The sequence below is a fragment of the Vicugna pacos genome, chromosome X, assembly GCF_048564905.1.
Source record: "Vicugna pacos chromosome X, VicPac4, whole genome shotgun sequence".
In the NCBI taxonomy this organism is placed as follows: domain Eukaryota; kingdom Metazoa; phylum Chordata; class Mammalia; order Artiodactyla; family Camelidae; genus Vicugna; species Vicugna pacos.
The window spans coordinates 13,963,290-13,983,816 of NC_133023.1; the positions used below are offsets into that span (position 1 = coordinate 13,963,290).

General features: G+C 41.1%; 1 protein-coding gene across 3 annotated transcripts in view; it reads right to left on the bottom strand.

Moving 5' to 3' along the window:
- PHKA2 (phosphorylase kinase regulatory subunit alpha 2) overlaps positions 1 to 20,527 on the bottom strand; it is a 75,248-nt gene that overhangs the window by 38,482 nt on the left and 16,239 nt on the right. For all 3 annotated transcript variants that reach the window (XM_006217695.4, XM_072955725.1, XM_072955726.1), the window contains 5 exons: positions 17,230 to 17,388; positions 6,599 to 6,646; positions 5,514 to 5,682; positions 3,408 to 3,490; positions 1,070 to 1,150 (listed from right to left, as the gene is read on the bottom strand). In XM_006217695.4, the coding sequence (XP_006217757.1) occupies positions 1,070 to 1,150; positions 3,408 to 3,490; positions 5,514 to 5,682; positions 6,599 to 6,646; positions 17,230 to 17,388 (540 nt within the window). The remainder of the gene's footprint in view (positions 1 to 1,069; positions 1,151 to 3,407; positions 3,491 to 5,513; positions 5,683 to 6,598; positions 6,647 to 17,229; positions 17,389 to 20,527) is intronic.

Below are 20,527 nucleotides of genomic sequence, written 5' to 3' on the forward strand. Positions count from 1 at the left end.
CACTCCTATATCTGGTACTCCATTTTCATTAAGCAATCTAGCATATACATTTCCCCAAAGGTGATGAAACCCATCTTTAATCCAGCTAAAGTGTCCTATGCTCGTGTTCTATCCTTATTTTCAGGGGATAACAGCTTTCCTGTGTTTTGCTGCTCATTGCAGGAACAAGAAAGAAAATAGAAAATCATTTCCCAAAATTAAACGAGTATTCTATCAAAAAATAAAATATTAACAACATAGCATTGTGTGTGTAAAGGGTGGGGGGGTGGCTAAGTTCATGGTCGGCTTTTCTTTCACCTATTTGAGCAGTTAACTTCTAACATTAGCATATTTGGCGCTTAAGAAAGTTAATTCTTTTAGTAGTAAGTATGTTTTCTGTCAGTTGACCTTAACAGAGCATCTTTATTGTTCATTTAAAAATTCTTGTTCTGGAGTCTTTAACTCTGTCCAAGATTATGCTTCACTCTTGAGGAAGAGGGGAGGGGGAGGCAGGCTAAATGTCCAGAACAAGAGACAGGTAAACTGGTGGCCAGTAGGCTGAATCTGCCCCACCAGCATGTTCTGCTTGGCCTGAGGAAATTTTTTAAATGATTTTGAATTACAATACCTTTAGAGAAAGTTCCCAGTGTCCCCAATACTCCCTGATAGTTTTCTATCTGACCGGCTTCTCTTGTTTATGTTACTCACCAGACCTGACCCTGCAGACTCAAACTTGTAAGCCCTGCCCTACAAAGTGGTCATGTTTTTTGGCCCTCTTCATGACCCAGAAAAGAAGACTGGATATCATACCTCCAGCTTCTTAGAAAACAGTAAGAGCTTAGACTCGTGCATGGTAACAGTGGATAATGAGGAGGGACATGCAGGCACATGCAGATTTCGATGTAGGAAACCTACATTCTTTTCCTATAATTTCAGCTGGCTGGGGTACATGTGCCACTTGAATTTCACACTTGCTGCTGACTTTTGAAAAATATGCTAATCAGATTAAATCCAAACCTCTAATGATAAGAACCAAATCAAAGCAGTTAAAGACACACAGAAGGAAAAACAAACAGGATGAGACCATCACCTTGGCCATTCCTACAGAGCTTGCATTCAGTTCTGGAATGCCCTGATTAGTCTTATCTCCACGTTCCCACATTCCATAATCCTGCAGGAAAAAAAGGTAGTAATCAGAGCAGGAAAAAGAGGTATATGAGAAGTGCTATGGAAAAATGACCCCTTTATGTCACTGGATACCTCTTCTCGAAGGCTACCAAATTCATGGCTTTACATACTCAGGCTGTGTTCTTTCTCGATTTCAGTTCATTTGATAGCTGTGTAGAGTTTTGGAAGTAAATATTCAAGTGGAACAAAAATGCATGCAAAGACACTCTCAATTTTCTTATTTCTAAAAGTTATTTGTATGAAACTCTTGATAAGTAGAGAACAAAATATTTTATCTTAAAATAAAAGGCTGCCCATTTAGTTAACTAATCCTTTTGAACTTACATTAAATTGTAAGATGGAATAAAGAAACTTTAACAAATGGGTTCCAACTAGGTGAAGCCAATGAAACCATTTAAAATAATTTAATACCTATTTCCAGCATTACCTCTGGTGAAAAAAAAAAATGCTTAGCAAGTAATGGGAGCGAAAGTCAAATTTTGAAACAAATGAATATGAATTGGCTTAGAACAGCCTGTTTACCTACAGGACTTGATATATGCATACTTAACTTTTATAATTCATATTTTCACTTAAGAAATCCAAGCACTGGATATCATTTTGAAATAATGCTATATGTACTATTGAAAGATTACAACCCAAGAACAGGATCGATGCCAAATTTTTGGTGTTTATTATTATTAGAGAAAGATAAATATTTTGAAAATGTGAAAATTTAGATACAGACACACTGGAGCAGCTTCAGGGTCTCCCGTGCCATACAGGCCTTGGAGCTGAGCCCCAGGACCCCTTCTTTCAGTATTCCTCCCATCTGGGCATTTCCGCTCCAGCCCATTGTCACTCCAACCCCAGAGCCAAGTGACTCATCCTTAAAAACTGCTTTGATCAGCTCACTCCCTGGCCTAAGAGTATAAAATGATAAGCTTTATTCCCTAGTTTATCACCTTCAAATCTCTCTCTCTGGATGGCCAGACATCTAGTATTCAGCTCCACCTCTTGCATGCCCACAAGCTGACTTTACTTTCTACTATTCTCACGTACTCAGCTGCCACCCTAAGAATACTCCTTCACTCTGCATCCCCTTCCCCAAACACCCCTCCCACACTCACAGCCTGTTCCTGCCTCCCAGCTACTCCTGCACCCTCTTCTCTCCCTTCTGTTGATCTAAACCTTACTCATCTGCTAAGGTCCAGCTAAAGTCCCGCCCTTTCCCAAGTTTATTTAGACCAGGGTTTGTCAACTTCAGCACCATTGACATTTGGAGCCCGATCATTGTCTGTTGTGTGGGGCTGTCCTGGGCACTGCAGGATGCTCAGCATAATCCCTGGCCTCTACCCACTGGATGCCAGTAGCACCCTCCTCAGAGTGACAGCCAAATATATCTCCAGACATTGCCAAATGTCCCCTGGGAAGGGAAGATGGCCCCTGGTAGAGAATCACTGCTTTAGACCTGGGGTCGGCAAACTACGGAACCTTGGACCAAAACTAGTTTGCCACCTGTTTTTGTAAATAAGGTCTTCTTGGGACACAGCCACGCTCATGAGTCCATGGGCTGTCTACCGCTGCTCGTGTGGTGCAACGGCAGAGCTGAGTAGCAGCAACAGAGAACATAGAGACCACAAAGCTGAAAGTATTTACTCTGTGGCCTTTTACAGAAAAAGTTTGCTAATCCTTGCTTTAGACCACAGTGGCTTTTTTTTCCCAAACAAACTCTTACCCTTTCCTTACTGCCCTCATGGTCAGCTTTGCACAGTTTAGTTGTTCTCTAGAAGCGAAACTCCACCCTCCATAGCAGACAGAAGCCTGGAGGAACTGGGTTTATACACATTTACACCCGCACACACCTGGCCCTGGGCACACATCTGGCTCCGGCCCGTCTACCTGTGGGCTGCCTGACATCATCCCCACGGCACCCCAGCTCCTACCAAGGCGCTGATGCTGTTGCCCTTCACCCTGTTTCAGGCCGGCCTGTGGACGTGCTGCAGGATATTTTAGGGTTTTATTTAAAATAAGCATAATGGATTCAAACAGAGCATGCGGCACATTCCAAAAACAAAAACTCCCCAAATGAGTCCCTGGACAAAAATGTACACTTTGTGTGCAGAGGTGACATAATCTTATGGCTCTAATCTTACTAACCTTATGACCAGCCCCAAACAGCCTGGTCCTCAAAGAACTATATGATTTTTATTTTTTTGACACTGGGACACCTGAAAAAAACCACTGGGTTTGACACTTACAGCGACTTTATATGCAGCTTCTATGTAAAAAACAAGATTCTGTATGAAGGCCACCTCATCAAGGGTGAAAATAATACGTAAACCTAGTAGAGAAAAACAAACAATGAAGTTATTTTGTGAAGAGAGAGCTGCCAATTACAAATTACAAATATTACACTAGGAAATAAATTCTTTTACCCCCATTTTCATTCTTCTTACTAGAACATCAAAAATTATCTGAAGTAAATCATAGCAGTTCATGTCTAATCTCAGAAGGAGGAAGGAAGGAAGGGAAGAAGGAGAAGAAGGAAAGAATGGCTCCACTTTTGTGTGTGTGCCTACAAGTAGAAAGGATTGAAAGAGATGTGGGGCCTTCAGGTATGTTAGATTTGCAGAGAGAGATTCCACAGAGCAAGCATTTTAGCCCAGAACAAACATTGTCCTTATCTTTGAGTAAGCCAAAGGGTGGGAACTATCCCCCAGTGGCAGACAGGGAAAGTAGAGCCTCCAGCTGCAGGAGACAGCCCTTCACCTCTTGGAAAGGCCAGCTCCCAGGACATGCCCAGAGGGCTGCACCAACAGCTGAAGCAGGCAATGGCCAGGAGAGCTAGATTTTGCTTCAGTCCCTGAATGTATAGCTTGCTATGGCAGACACATATTTTTAAGGTATGAATTCTTGAAGCTGGTATGGGTATAATATACTGTTACATCACTGGGGGTGTTTAACTAGTAAACTGTTCTGAGAACAATTTGGCAATAAGTATGAGTAGCCTTGATATCTAGCTAATGGAAGGAAACAAATAGAGATGGGGTCAAAGTGGGTACTATAACATAGTTATAATAGCAAAAAAAGAGAAAGAACAGTTAAACTAATTATGGTATATCCATTAGTAAAGTTGCAAAAATCATGTTTATGAAGAGCATGCAATATCATGGGGGAAATGCCTAAGTTATAATGTTATTTAATAAAAAGACTATATTTAGCATACAATATGATCTTAACTACGTAAAAAATGCATAGAAAAAAAACTTGGAGGAGACACAGTCAAATGAAAACTGGCAGTGGGCTTTTCTTTGTATTTTGTTATATTTTCCAAAATATGTACAGTGATCTCACACTAATTTTCACAACCAAAACGTATTTTTTTAAGTGCCTGGTTTATTCACAAAGCTATAAATAACAATTACTGATTTCTCCTACTTTTGGAGTTTCACATTTGTAGTCTGAGATAGATGGGAAGGCTCTAACTCAGGAGTGTGAGTTTATAGGACTGGAGATAAGACCTCTGAGACGCAGCAGCTAAGTGACCTAATATGGCCATTTGGTTCACAGAGCAGGGTGGCAGCCTGGCGCTTGGGAGGCCTGGTGTCTAGGCCTTCATGAAAGACCACAGCTCGGGCTTCAACAAGAACAACGTTCACCGTCCAGAAGTTTATGGCCCACTCATATCATGGGCACTATGGACTGAAAGACAACTCTGGGCACAGTAGTGACTTCTAGAAATTACGCTGTTTGATTATAATTTGGATAAACAAGGGTGCGTCTAGAAGAGGGAGACCAGGGTAGTGAGAAGAAGAGCTGAAGGACCAAGCCTGCTGCTTCTGGAGAAGAAAACTCGAAGACAGGATATGACAGTATATGCAGATATTTGAAATGGGTTTTTTGGTGTTTTTTTGTTTTTGGTTTGTATTTGGCAACAGGAGGTAATTAGGTTTGTTGGTTTGTTGGTTTCTTTGTTTGTTTATAGAGGAGGTACTGGGAACTGAACCCAGTACCTCGTGCATGCTAAGCATGCGCTCTACTGCTTGAGCTGTACCCTCCTCTTGAACTGTTAAAAGTAGATCTGATCTAGGTTGTCCAGTAATTAGGGGACAGTGACAGCAAAGAAGCTTTGGGATCAATCAGCAAGGTGCTAATAGAGCCAGCACAACAGCCTTCGTCCTGCAAGGGATTGGGAGGCAGACTGTCGACAGAGCCAGAGTCAATGCACAGAATGCAATGCAGAAAGCAGCATGCTTTTTCTTTACAGAAATAGCTTATTTTGAATACTGATCAATGCCTGCCCCTCCCGGCCCCCTTTGGGGTTGTCACTCCCAGTACAATGGGCTCAATCAGCCCTGGCTCACCTGAGGCAGTCATCTGGGCCAGGAATAGGAGGAAGAGGGAGGTGGCATCCACCTGGAGGTGGCCCCACTGGTCGTCGCCCACCACAGTGCTATAGGTGGCGGTGTTGTACTTGGCATGCAGGCTGTCCTTGGTACTCTGAGTGTGCTTGAACTTCTCCACTTTATCCACCTGAGGGAAAAAGCAAGTGGCTATGCTGTACGTAGCTAAAGGGTTCATTCCTGGCAAGGTCAACCTCTTGGATCTAGACCTCCAATCTGCTAACTCGGGGAGCCAGAGGGATGGAAGGCAGGGCATGGGTGGTGCGGGGGATTCCTCCTGCCCATCACCAGAAGTGTCTGAGCCCAGTGGGATTATAACAAGCTCCGCAGGGGTGAGAGGGCAAGCCAAAAGGTCTCCTTTTCCATGTACCCCCAGCATGCACTGTGACACCCAGCAGGCACTCAATGAGAGGGAGGGAGAGAGTGAGGGAAGAGGGGAGGAAGAGGACTCTTCCTTTTAAAATTTCAACTTCTCGTTTCCTTATGGTGAAAGGAAAAGAGCAACAATGTCTTTGAAGATTAATGGGGCACATGCTGATTAAGGGTGAGGATGGTATCATATTTATCTTGGAATCTGTGCAGATCCTAGTATGATCTGTATACATTAAATGCACAACGAAGTCTTTTATTTACCCCTCACTGAAAATGCCAGTAAATAGAAATGTCAAGTTTAAAAAACTCTAGCATTTCAACTCAAAAGAAACTCTCTTATAAACGCAACAGAATAAAAAATCGTACATGACTTAAAGTCATGTGGCTTTAAAAACAATGTTTTATTCTCCATTTAGAAGAAAGGGCATAGTGTCTTTTTACACAAGTAACTCTCTAAGAGATTCTGAGAAACTGTCCTTTGAGTCTGGTTCTATAGTATAATAAAATTATCTTCGATAATTTTAAAAGGAGAAAGTGAGCAAAATATTTTCAATTTCTCTTCATCTTGATAAGAAAAGCTCAAAACACTATGTTAGTTGTCACCATGAAAATGACAAAACACCCACTCAGATGACCCAAATGACCCCAAGATACATCTGTCATTTTCTGCCTACCTGTCTCATCATGCACTGGAGAAGACCCCGCATCAGTTTCACCACGTTCTACGGAAATAAAGTGGGATCAGTTACAAGGGCAGCTTCCCTGCTCCATGAAAACCTCCTTATCACGTGGCTGGCAAACCAGTGCCGCGTGGAGCCTTCCCCGAGAAGGCAGAACCGGGCATGTACAAGCATTCTGATGATTTAGATTATTTCTAGCTCTCCACTCCATCACAAAGAAAATCCTGACGAAGAGACTTATCTCAAATAAAGAAGCTGGACCAGATGGTACCACCTCACTCTGAAATCACTGGATCCTGCTATTTTAGCAAGACAATTTTTATAAGCCTAGCACCCTGGAGCTTTATGTCACAATTCTTAGTAATTTATTTTTGTTATGCTAAGGATGAATTAAGTCCACCATACCTGCCCCAGAGTAATGATGTTTTGCCAAAATAGCCATTTGTGACACCATTACTGAACTATTGAGTAAAGTTCTTCCAGTATGCAAGTAGCTGCCAAGGCTTCTTAATAATATGTACTGGAAACAATTATTATAATTATTATCATTATAAATAATAACAATGCTATGATAATCAGACATTCTGCCCCAGTTTTGTACAAAACACTTTACCTGGATTCTCACTAATTCTTGCAACAACCTTATGAGGTGGGTATTATTGTTTCCCCACTTTATAGATGAGGAACCTGTGGCTGAGAGAGATGAAGCAACATTGCTAAAGTCTCCCAGCTGGCAGGGGGTGGAGCAAGGACGGAGCCCAGGCCGACTGACTGCAGAGTTTGAGTTCCTAGTTGATACACTATGTTACCTCCCACTTCCTCCACAATTCAGGCCCATTGTAAGACTGGTCTTCATAAGTCCTATTAAACAAACTCTAAAACTACTCCACAAGGGGCTGGAGAATGGGATATTTTTAGGTCAAAGTAGACTGGCTGAAAGAAGTTCCCACCCAGGGCCATCAGCATTGCCTCCCTTACAGAACGTACAAGGTTTGCAGGAGAAGCAGCACCATGGAAGTTAACTGCCAGAGAAAAGTCTGGAATGGATCACCCTTCAGATTCTTCTACCTCTAAGATCCTAGGATTCTAGAGTATAATCTCATTGTATGTCATAAACTCTTTTGAGGCAGAAAATATTCCCTCATAATTAAAAGGTATAGTCAACACTTACAATTAACATTTCCTACAGTGTGTGGCATAAACATTTGTCAACTGACTTCCCCTCAAATAAAGAAAAGTTATTTTCCATTGTGAAGAAGCACAGTGGTTCCCAACTGAGGGTGACACTACCATCCCCGGGTTGGGGGTAGGGGGCACATCTGGAAATGTGGGGGTAGATGCATTTTTACTGTCACCGTAGGGGGGCGGGGGCTATGGGCATTTAATGAGTAAGGACCAAGGACTCTACGTGTCCTGCAACACATGGGGCAGTCCCACACAATGAATAACTATACTGCCTAAGCCCCAAAGGCAATGGTGTCTCTGTTGAGGATCACTGGACGAGCCCGTGCTATTTTCCATAATTTAGGGAGATTAAGTCTACTTTAGTTATATAACTACACTCAACAAATCAAACAATGTGGCCTGTTAGTGCTTTGCCATCATCAGTCACAGAATGACAAATCTAACCCACTCAGAAATTGCTTACAGGGGAAAGGTAGAGGGTGTGTGTGTGTGTGTGTGCGTGTGTGTGCGTGTGCATGCAAGGCATGGCTTTACTTCGGTTTTGTCTCAGAGGATGATAGAAAGTTTGGAGAACATCAACATCAAATTATACTGTTAAATGAATGATTCCCTTATGTAATAGTCATCCAACTTCTTGAAGGAGCATTTAGTGCTTGCTGTACACATTTTAAAAGAAGCTACCCATTCTTATATAATTCAAAAAGACATATGCACCCCAATGTTCATAGCAGCATTATTTATAACAGCGAAGACATGGAAGCACCCTAAATGTCCACTGACAGATGACTGGATAAAGAAGATGTGATTTATATATACACAATGGAATACTACTCTGCCATAAAAAGAATAAAATAACGCCATTTGCAGCAATATGGATAGACCTGGAGATCATTTTTCTAAGTGAAGTAAGTCAGAAAGAGAAAGAAAAATGTCATGTAGTATCGCTTATATGTGGAATCTAAAAAAAATGACACAAGTGAACTACATATTATTTATAACTTAGATGATTAATTTCTTGAATATGTGTAAGCACATTTTACTGTCCTTTATGATTGTATTTACTGCATTCTGTTGATTCTTTTTTTTTACATTTTTTATTGATTTATAATCATTTTACAATGTTGTGTCAAATTCCAGTGTTCAGCACAATTTTTCAGTCATTCATGGACATATACACACTCATTGTCACATTTTTTTCTCTGTGATTTATCATAACATTTTGTGTATATTTCCCTGTGCTATACAGTGTAATCTTGTTTATCTATTCTACAATTTTGAAATCCCAGTCTATCCCTTCCCACCCTCTGCCCCCCTGGTAACCACAAGTCTGTATTCTCTGTCCATGAGTCTATTTCTGTCCTGTATTCATGCTTTGTTTTTGTTTGTTTGTTTGTTTTTGTTTTTGTTTTTTAGATTCCACATATGAGCGATCTCATATGGTATTTTTCTTTCTCTTTCTGGCTTACTTCACTTAGAATGACATTCTCTAGGAGCATCCATGTTGCTGCAAATGGCATTATGTTGTCGGTTTTTATGGCTGAGTAGTATTCTATTGTATAAATATACCACTTCTTCTTTATCCAGTCACCTGTTGATGGACATTTAGGCTGTTTCCATGTTTTGACTATTGTAAATACTGCTGCTATGAACATTGGGGTGCAGGTGTCATCCTGAAGTAGATTTCCTTCTGGATACAAGCCCAGGAGTGGGATTCCTGGGTCATATGGTAAGTCTATTCCTAGTCTTTTGAGGAATCTCCACACTGTTTTCCACAGTGGCTGCACCAAACTGCATTCCCACCAGCAGTGTAGGAGGGTTCCCCTTTCTCCACAGCCTCTCCAGCATTTGTCATTTGTGGATTTTTGAATGACGGCCATTCTGACTGGTGTGAGGTGATACCTCATTGTAGTTTTGATTTGCATTTCTCTGATAATTAGTGATATTGAGCATTTTTTCATGTGCTTTTTGATCATTTCTATGTCTTCCTTGGAGAATTGCTTGTTTAGGTCTTCTGCCCATTTTTGGATTGGCTTGTTTATTTTTTTCTTATTGAGTCGTATGAGCTGCTTATATATTCTGGAGATCAAGGCTTTGTCGGTTTCACTTGCAAAAATTTTCTCCCATTCCGTAGGTTTTCTTCTTGTTTTACTTCTGGTTTCCTTTGCTGTGCAGAAGCTTGTAAGTTTCATTAGATCTCATTTGTTTATTCTTGCTTTTATTTCTTCTAGGAGAAAATTTTTGAAATGTATGTCAGATAATGTTTTGCCTATGTTTTCCTCTAGGAGGTTTATTGTATCTTGTCTTATGTTTAAGTCTTTGATCCATTTTGAGTTGATTTTTGTATATGGTGTAAGGGAGTGTTCTAGCTTCATTGTTTTACATGCTGCTGTCCAGTTTTCTCAACACCATTTGCTGAAGAGACTGTCTTTATTCCATTGTATATTCTTGCCTCCTTTGTCGAAGATGAGTTGACCAAAAGTTTGTGGGTTCATTTCTGGGCTCTCTATTCTGTTCCATTGGTCTATATGTCTGTTTTGGTACCAATACCATGCTGTCTTGATGACTGTAGCTCTATAGTATTGTCTGAAGTCTGGGAGAGTTATTCCTCCAGCCTCTGTCTTTCTCTTCAGTAATGCTTTGGCAATTCTAGGTCTTTGATGGTTCCATATAAATTTTATTATGATTTGTTCTAGTTCTGTGAAATATGTCCTGGGTAATTGGATAGGGATTGCATTAAATCTGTAGATTGCCTTGGGCAGTGTGACCATTTTAACAATATTGATTCTTCCAATCCAGGAGCATGGAATATCTTTCCATTTTTTAAAGTCTTCTTTAATTTCCTTCATCAATGGTTTGTAGTTTTCTGTGTATAATTCTTTCACCTCCTTGGTTAGATTTATTCCCAGATATTTTATTACTTTAGGTGCTATTTTAAAGGGGATTGTTTCTTTACTTTCTTTTTCTGTTGATTTATCGTTAGTGTAAAGAAATGCAACTGATTTTTGAATGTTAGTTTTGTAACCTGCTACCTTGCTGAATTCTTCAATCAGCTCTAGTAGCTTTTGTGTGGACCTTTTAGGGTTTTCTATATATAGTAACATGTCGTCAGCATATAATGACACTTTTACCTCTTCTTTTCCAATTTGGATCCCTTTTATTTCTTTCTCTTGCCTGACTGCTGTGGCTAGGACTTCCAGGACTATGTTGAATAGGAGTGGTGATAGTGGGCATCCTTGTCTTGTCCCAGATTTTAGTGGGAAGCTTTTGAGTTTTTCACCATTGAGTACTATGCTGGCTGTAGGTTTGTCATATATAGCTTTTATTATGTTGAGATATGTTCCCTCTATACCCACTTTGGCGAGAGTTTTTATCATAAATGGATGTTGAATTTTATCAAATGCTTTTTCTGCATCGATTGAGATGATCATGTGGTTTTTGTCCTTTCTCTTGTTGATGTGATGTATTACATTAATTGATTTGCGTATGTTGAACCAGCCTTGTGTCCCTGGGATGAACCCCACTTGGTCATGATGTATAATCTTTTTTATGTGTTGTTGGATTCTATTTGCTAAAATTTTGGTGAGGATTTTGGCGTCTATGTTCATCAGTGATATTGGCCTATAATTCTCTTTTTTTGTAGTGTCTTTGCCTGGTTTTGGTATCAGGGTGATGGTGGCTTCATAGAATGAGTTTGGGAGTATTCCCTCCTTTTCAATCGTCTGGAAGAGTTTGAGAAGGACTGGTATGAGTTCTTCTTTTTATGTTTGGTAGAATTCCCCGGTGAAGCCATCCGGTCCTGGACTTTTATTTGTAGGGAGGTTTTTAATTGCTATTTCTATTTCCTTTCTAGTGATCGGATTGTTCAAGTGGTCAGTTTCTTCTTGATTCAGTTTTGGTGGACAGTATGTTTCCAGAAACTTGTCCATCTCCTCTAGGTTATCCAGTTTGGTTCCATATAGTTTTTCATAATATTCTTGTATGATATTCTGTATTTCTATTTTGTTTGTTGTAATTTCTCCATTTTCCTTTCTTATTTTGCTAATCTGTGCTCTCTCTTTTTTCTTCTTTGTGAGTTTGGCCAGAGGTTTGTCGACTTTATTTACTTTTTCAAAAAAACCAGCTTTTGGTTCGGTTGATTTTTTCTATGGTCTTGTTAATCTCCATTGTATTTAATTCCTCTCTGATCTTTATTATTTCCTTCCTTCTGCTGCTTTTTGGGGCTTTTTGTTCTTCTTTTTCTAATTCATTCAGGTGGTGGGTTAACTTGTTTATTTGAGATTGTTCTTCTTTTTTGAGGAAGGCCTGTATCGCTATAAACTTCCCTCTTAGCACTGCCTTTGCTGTGTCCCATAGGTTTTGAGTGGTTGTGCTTTCATTATCATTTGTCTCAAGGTATTTTTTAATTTCAGCTTTGATTTCCTCATTGATCCATTGTTTTTTCAATAACATATTGTTTAATCTCCATGCTTTCCTTTTTTTCTCCTTTGTTTCTCTGTTGTTGATTTCCAGTTTCATGGCATTGTGGTCAGTAAAGATGCTTGAGATAATTTCTATCTTCTTAAAATTGTTGAGGTTTCTTTTGTGCCCAAGTACATGATCGATCCTGGAAAATGTTCCATGTGCACATAAAAAGAATGTATATTCTATTTTTTGGGGGTGTAATGCTCTGAAAATATCCACCAAATCTAGTTTTTCTATTGTAGTATTTAATTTCTCTGTTGCCTTGTTTATTTTCTGTCTGGAAGATCTGTCTAGTGATGTTAATGCAGTGTTAAAATCTCCAACTATGATTGTATTCCCATCAATATCCCCCTTTATCTCTGTTAGTAATTCTTGTATGTACTTAGGTGCCTATATTGGGTGCATATATATTAACGAGTGTAATATCTTCATCTTGTATCACTCCTTTAATCATTATAAAATGACCTTCTTTATCTTTCTTTATGGCCTTTGTTTTAAAGTCTATTTTGTCTGAAATCAGTACTGCAACACCTGCTTTTTTGGCTTTTCCATTTGCATGGAATATCCTTTTCCATCCTTTCACTCTCAATCTATATGTGTCCTTCTCCCTAAAGTGGGTCTCTTGTATGCAGCATATTGAAGGTTCTTGCTTTATTATCCAGTCTGCCACTCTATGTCTTTTGACTGGAGCATTTAGTCCATTAACATTTACAGTAATTAATGACAGATGTGTATTTATTGCCATTTTGAACTTATCTTTGCAGTTGAATTGGTATATCCTCTTTGTTCCTTTCTTCTTCCTTTTGTGGTTTGGTAATTTTCCTTTGTATTATCATGGATTTTATTTAATTTTTGTGACTCCCTTGTAAATTTTTGACTTGTGGTTACCCTTTTTTGTAAATCTATTAACCCATTACTATAACTGTTTTTATTAAACTGATAGTAACATGATCTCAAACCCATCCTACTGTTATAAAAAATTTAAAAAAGAAAGAAAAAAATATTCTATATTTCCCTGCCTCCCTCTCCCACTCTCAGTGATTTGTATGTCTTGTTTTATAATTTCATGTTTTCTTTATTTGTAATTCATGAGTTATCACCTTTCCAGTTGTGAGTTTCTCATTTCTGTAGCATCCTGCTGCTTTTCTATTTAGAATAGCCCTTTCAATATTTCTTTTAGCATGGGTTTAGTGTTGCTAAACTCCTGCAGCTTTTTTTTTGTCTGTGAAACTCTTTATTTCTCCTTCTATCCTAAAGGATAGCCTTGCTGGATAAAGTATCCTAGGCTGCATCTTTTTTTCATTCAGGGCTTTGAATATATCTTGCCACTCCCTTCTGGCCTGTAGTGTTTGTGTAGAGAAATCAGCTGAGAGCCTTATGGGGGTTCCCTTGTAATTCACTCTTTGCTTTTCTCTTGCTGCCTTTAGAATCATTTCTTTATCCTTGACTCTGGCCATCTTGATTATGATATGTCTTGGTGTGGGTCTATTTGGATTCTTCCTGTTTGGGACCCTCTGAGCTTCCTGTACTTGGATATCTGATTCCTTCTTTAAGTTTGGGAAGTTTTCAGTCATGATTTCTTCAAAAACCTTTTCAATCCCCTTTGATCCTTCTTCCCCTTCTGGGACCCCTATTACACAAAGATTGGGATGCTTTATATTATCCCATAGATCCCTTATGCTATTTTCATTATTTTTTATTTGCTTATCTTGTAGTTCTTCTGAACGGGTGCTTTCTATTGCCCTGTCTTCTAAATCACTAATTCGTTCCTCTGCATTATCTAGTCGGCTTTGCAAAGCTATTAGATCATTCCTCATCTCTGTCAATGAGTTTACCCATTCTACTTGGCTCTTCTTTATAGCTTCAATTTCATTTTTGACATATTTTATATCTCTAAACACTATCTCTTTTAATTCCTTCAGCAATGTGATCACTCCTTTTTTGAAATCTTGATCTAGTAGGCTATCGATGTCTATTTCATTGATCTTTCTTTCAGGGGATTTCTCTTGTTCTTTTAATTGGGAAAGGTTTCTCTGCTTCTTCATCTTGCTCATACCTCTCTGACACTGTGGTTTATGGAGTATCAGTTGTCTATTTTGGATCTTAAGGATTTTATCTATCTAATGCCTATTTAGGAATAGAACTTAGGAAAAAAAGAGAAAAAAAATAAGAGAGAGAGAGAAAGATTTTTAAAAGGAGGGAGAAAGAGGGTTTGAAAACAGTGTATAATGAATAATAGAAGAGTGAGTTGAAGCAGAGTATTAATCGGGTTGAGACGTCCTTTTAAAACCTTTAAAAAAAAAAGGGGTGGGGAGATGAATAGATGTATTTGAAACCTGTGTCTAATCAATAACAGGACATCAAAACCCAAGAGAAATAGAAATGAATTAAGAAGTAAAAATTAAGAGACTAATAGAAAATAGAACAGGTAAAAACAGATTTAAAAAAAAAAAAAGGGGGTTGTCGGTGTTCTCCTGGAGTCTGTGTGCTTTTAATGTGAATTCTTTCTGTCTTTGTCCTGTTTTGGAAGCTCAGCTTGTTTTCAGAGGCCCTCCGTTGGTGCCCTCTTCTGTGCTACTCCCAGCACCTGTCGGCAAGCAGATCGCGCCTCCTCCTAACACAGGGTCAGGTGCAGCTCTCCTCTGCTGTGGGTGGACGGGTCACTGCCCCTCTGGATGCCGCAGTCAGATGTTGCAGACTGGCCAGGCAGGAGGGCGGGTCGTGCCCCCTCCCAGCACCTCAGTCAGGGGCTGTGTTCCTGCCGGACAGGCGGGGGGAGGCCGCTCTCCCTCTGCCTGCGCCCCCGGTAGCTCCGCTGCTCTGTGCGGCTGCGCGCTCTGCCCCGGTCGGCGCTCCGCCCTGGTCGCACTCCGCAGGTGGGCTCGGGGAAGACCGAGGGGCAGCCTCGTCCCTGCTCCGAGCCAAAACCAAGCTCCTTGTTTGTCTTTGTGGAGCAAGTTCTCTGAGCGACCAGGATGGAAGGATCCTATCTGCCCCGGGCTGTAGGCGAGTCTCAGTCTGGCCTTTGAGGCTGCTAAGCCCTTCGGTGCGGATGCAGGTTTTGCCCCCGCCTGGGTGCTCAGCGCCAGAGAATATGGCGGCTGTGCCTGAGCCCCGCCTCTCTTCCCCTGAAAAGTTTCCGCGGGTTTTCAGAGATGCGGGTATGCACCCTTCCCCCGAGAGCACATCAACCTTGCTGTTTTATGGAGGGCCCAGGTTGTTCTGTCCTGTACACCCACAGCCACGGCGCCCAGCCCCGTGCAGTCCCCCGGGGCTGCCTCCGTACAGCCGCCCCCGTCCTCCGCCCGGCTTGTGCAGCCTGGCCCTGCCTGCCGCTGCCGGCCCGCGTCTCAGGCTGGGTGTCAGGGGGACGCTCTGTGCCCGTTTAACTTAGTTCTGTCAGACAAGGGCTGCTCCGTACAGATCCGAGCCTCGGAGGCTCCCCCTCCGTCCCGCTGGCCTCTCAGTTGGAGAGGGGAGACCCAGCGAGCGAGCGCCAGTCCTCCTTTGCCGCTCCCTCCCCGCGGGACCCGTCCCGCGGTGCTTTGCCTTTTGTTCTTTCTTTTTTCCTTTTCTCCTAGCAGATTTTTGGCGTCTTTATCTTTTGAAGAGGGCGATGTTTCGTCGGAGTTCCGCAGGTGCTCTGGTTGGCTGAGTGGGTCTGTAGATGTGGGTCTTGGTGTATTTGTGGGAGAGGGTGACTTACGAGCGTCCTTCTACTCTGCCATCTTCTCCGTCTCCTCTGTTGATTCTTATTTTGTGGTTGGCTTTATTCCTTTGGTAACTATGTAAGTTTTAAAAGCTAAAGCTCTAAACTCTTCTTACAAACAATGAATAGTACATATATGTAAATTTTTAAAAAATGTGCAGTATGTTGTATATATGAATTTACATGCAGTATATTGTATATGTGCAGTCAAATTGTATCAATATTACTTAATAAAACTGAAAAATGGAAAAGAAAAGCTACCAATTCTTGTCTTACTTCTGAGACTGAGTGATTTCATCACCCCACACTCAGCATGTCTAGTCAAATCCAAACTGTCCTTTCATTGCTTGCACAGACAGGCTTCCTCTCTTAGCTGCCTATGCGTCAAGGCTGCCTGCCATTCATGCCCACTTTGGTTGCTATAAACAAGCACTGACTGGGCCATGAGAACTCTCCCTGGACCTGATGCACTGACTGTGTGAGCCAAAGAGGAATGTATGAATTAAAGATAAATCCCAAAAGCTCTCATGCCAAAAGAACTATACTTTTATATGTCAATGCTCCTTCCTTCGATGCTATCACTCAAAACACTCTAAAAATACATCCTGTGCTCAGGGGCAGATTATTTTCTTACATACTTTATGATGTCTAATCTTTGCTTTGCAGGGAATGCTGGTTTCTGATTTCGGAAAACAACAGAAGGACTTCATTGTGCTGTATGGTAACACAGGCATGAAAACTGGACAGCACCAATGTGGTTCAAAATTAAAGGGCGACTATAAATTAATAAGACTGCTTTGGAATGACTCAAATTAGAAAGGCATTTTTAAGGGAAATTCCAAAAATGTTTTAAGCAGCGGCAATACTATGTGGATCAATAGCCTTTCAACATGACTACCCCAAAGAGTATACACTTTGGAATGTGTAGTTCTGGTATGCTCACTCTTTAAAAACAATCATGGTAGTTTATAATGATACCTCGTATGTAAGTACATATAAAATTGATCGAGCATGTGTGAGAGAAATGTAGCTAGTCAGAAATTTGGATGCTTTATTTTTCTATTCAGTGTGATTTTTGTTGTTTTTTTATGGAGGGAAAAGTCTCAAAGGGAAAAATACATTAGAGATTGAGACTACCTAACTGCCTCCTCAAAATATCCTACAGTACAAATGGAGGCAACTGTTCTGCACACACACCACTTCCTCGTAGGCTTTTCAGATCAAAGAAAAGGTGCTAAGTGGCCAAGACACGGCTGCCAGTTAGCATTACCTGCTCCAGCTCGTAGGCCTTGGCTTTGTCCTCATCACGGTCGGCATTCTTGCGGTAGGCCATGCCCAGGCCCCACACGGCCAGGATGCTGTAGATGTTATCCCGCACCCAGGCATCCTTCTGCTCATGACTGGCTGACAGCAGCCCTGTGACGGGATTCTATTAGAGAAGAGACAACATGATGCAGCACCATTCACCCAGCTTCTGTGCAACCAACGCTCACCCTTGGAGGCACAATGAGGGTGGGGACGAGGAGTGAAGAGAACAGAGTTCCAGTCCTCGCCCTGCCACCAGCAGCATGATCTTGGGGATAAGTGACATCACTTCTCTGGGCGTTGGTTTCTCATCTCTATATGGAGGATATTAGACTGAAAAATCTCTAAGGAATCTTCTAATTGTGAATCCTTGTTCTTTTGCTTTCAGACCAGACCATGCTGTTGTAAGTAACAAATAGAAGAAACAGCAAACAGAAAAAGCCTGCAAGGTTTTTATACATCTGGGCACTATGGGATTAGGTCTTCTTCTCCCTTTGTGTTTCCACACCAATTGGTAAAGCACTGAACCTGGAAGCAAGAGGCTCCACTCCACCACTCTAGCTCTGCGTGCTGGGGAAGCCACCTACCCTAAAAAGGAGGTGCTGATCAAGAGGACACTAGGGGGCCTATTTAGCGACGATATCACCAGTATTTAAAAGGGCAGTTGAGTCACTAAAGAGCTAGATCTTCACAAAAAATGTACACAAATGTTCATAACAGCATTATTCATAATAGCCCCACAGAGAAGACAACTCAAGTGTCCATCAACTGATGAATGTATAAACAAAATGTGATCCATACAAACAAAGAAATGTTATTCAGCAAGAAAAAGGAATGAAGTACTAACACATGCTATAGTATGGATGAACCTTGAAAACATTATGTTAAGTAAAAGAAGCCAATCACAAAAGTCCACATATCATATGATTCCAATTGTACAGAACATCCAGAATAGGAAACTTATAGAGAAGAACTATATAAGTAGCTGTCCAGAGCTGCGGGTGGGAGTAGGGTGAGAGGAAATGGGGAATGAGTGACTGCTAACAGGTTTTTTTCCCTTTCTGGGGATGATGAAAATGTTCTAAAATTGATTGTGGTGGTGATGCACAACTTTGTGAATGTGCTAAAAACCATTAAATTGTATATACTAGATGAACTATATGGCAAATAAATTATATCTCAATAAAGCTATTTTTTTAAGAATCTAGTCCTAACAAACTCTGTGTCTAGAAATAAAATGGATAAGATAGGAAAAGAGTCACATAAAAATAAAGCCTCTATTGACCTTTCCTGAAATTACGCAAATAAATATGTATCTAATAAAATACATCATAGCAATCAGAACCTTGCCACCTTAAAATATTACTCAAAAGGGTACCACATTATTTACAAGAGGGCTCATTAAAAAAAAAACTCTGTTGGGTACTTTCAAAGTGATAATACCAAGGTTATAAGGTAAAAAAATATTGGCATAGTTTCAGATGGTCCCACCTAAGGGAATTAAATATTTGACTTTCTCCTTTAATTAATCTATGCCCTCTTGAAAAACAACTAAAACTCAACTGACAGTGCCTTCAGGGGCAGCAGCATTCAGTGTATTGATACTGCTCTACAGTCAACAACTACAAATCAATGATATTAAAGTCAACCAGAAGTGAAGTCTAGGAATAGCTTAGAGAAGGTACAAGTCCTATTCTAATAGCAGACTATCGGAGTTCTTTTTTAAAAAATCACTATACCCAACAAGGTATATCATAAGCATCTTTGTTCTGGGGCCTGTTGGGTAAACCTGGGGGCAGGAAACCATCAGGAGATCCAGAGAAAGAACTCAGCCCCTTCCTGGCATACCTATCAACCATGAGTCCCCTGAGACAACGAGCCTTCCAATGACACAGCAGAGACTGCTTACACATAGTGCCAAGTGTGGTTTGGATTATGAAATGTCACTGTCCTGTTAACTGAAAGTCACTTCTTTGATTCTTTAGTTTGAGTTTAACTGCTGAAGTGGATCAGTTCATCCCTACCCAGAGCCAGAATGTCTGAACCCTTGTTCCACTACAAAGAAGCAATCTGGGTGTTTTAGGGGATCCCCACATTCAAAAGTGCATACACAAGCCATGTTAAATTGGGGTGCTACTGCACTCAGCAAAAGGAATACTTCATACTATGGACTGAAAGTCTGTGTCTCAAAATTCACATGTTGAAATCTAATTCCCAATGTGACAGTATTTGGAAGTGGGGCCTTTGGGAGATAACTGGGTCATGTGGGCAGAGCTCTCATGAATGGGATTAGTGCCCTTATAGGAAGAGGATGGGGGAGCTATGAGGAGAGCTGCAAAGAGTCAAGGGTAGTGTCCCAATGCAGTGTCAGACGAGATAGCACAGAACTGCGCTGGGACTCAGCAGTCCCCTGCAGGGAACTGACAATGCCATGCTTAAACTTTAGAAGAGGCCCAAGATAGATGAGCCTAACATAAACTGTGTTTCATCAAGGGCAAGGGGCCAACAGCTGCACAGTTTGTCTTTTAACTCCAGTCATTTGTTGGCCCCTCTCCAACATTTCTTCGTTTCTAATTTAGGGCAAGTGGCTTTCTTGGCTCCTGTTTATGAAAGAAATGGGTAGGGCCCTTAAGCCTAGAATGGATTGGGCTCAGGGCTTGGCCCCTGTGCTGTGGTAATGAACAACACTAAACTCTAGGTGCCTTATATTTCTTGTCTATGCCTTACGTCCATCGCTGGTCAGCTGCGGTTCTGCTCTGTGTTATCCTCCCTCTAGGAACCAGGCTACTGGAGCAGCTTGTATCCACAACACTGCCCATCTCATGGCAGAGGAGAAGAAAGAACACAGTGAACCATCAGCTGCCTCTTACAGCTGCTGGTCAGAACTCACACATATCACTTCCTCCCTCATTTCATTGATGAAAGCAAGTGACATGGCCATTGCTAAGTTCAAAAGGGTAGGGATGTGGAAGCCTCCCCCAGGGAAGAGAAGCAAATAACTGTGAACAACTATTATGTGAACAACTATGTAAACAATTATTATGTGAATAATTGTGGAGAACTATGCTGTCATGGTGACCTCACCTGTTAGCTGTGATGGGCTGGGACCCCTCTACAGCCCACCCATCAGTGAATGTAAAGTGATCAGAGATAAAGACGGTGATGAACCATTGGCATTTTGCTTTTTGGCTTAGGAAAAAAAAGTGCTAAAGTAATAAACTGGAAGTCCTACTCTTTAAGGTAGGGGGAAGAGAGGAAAAGAC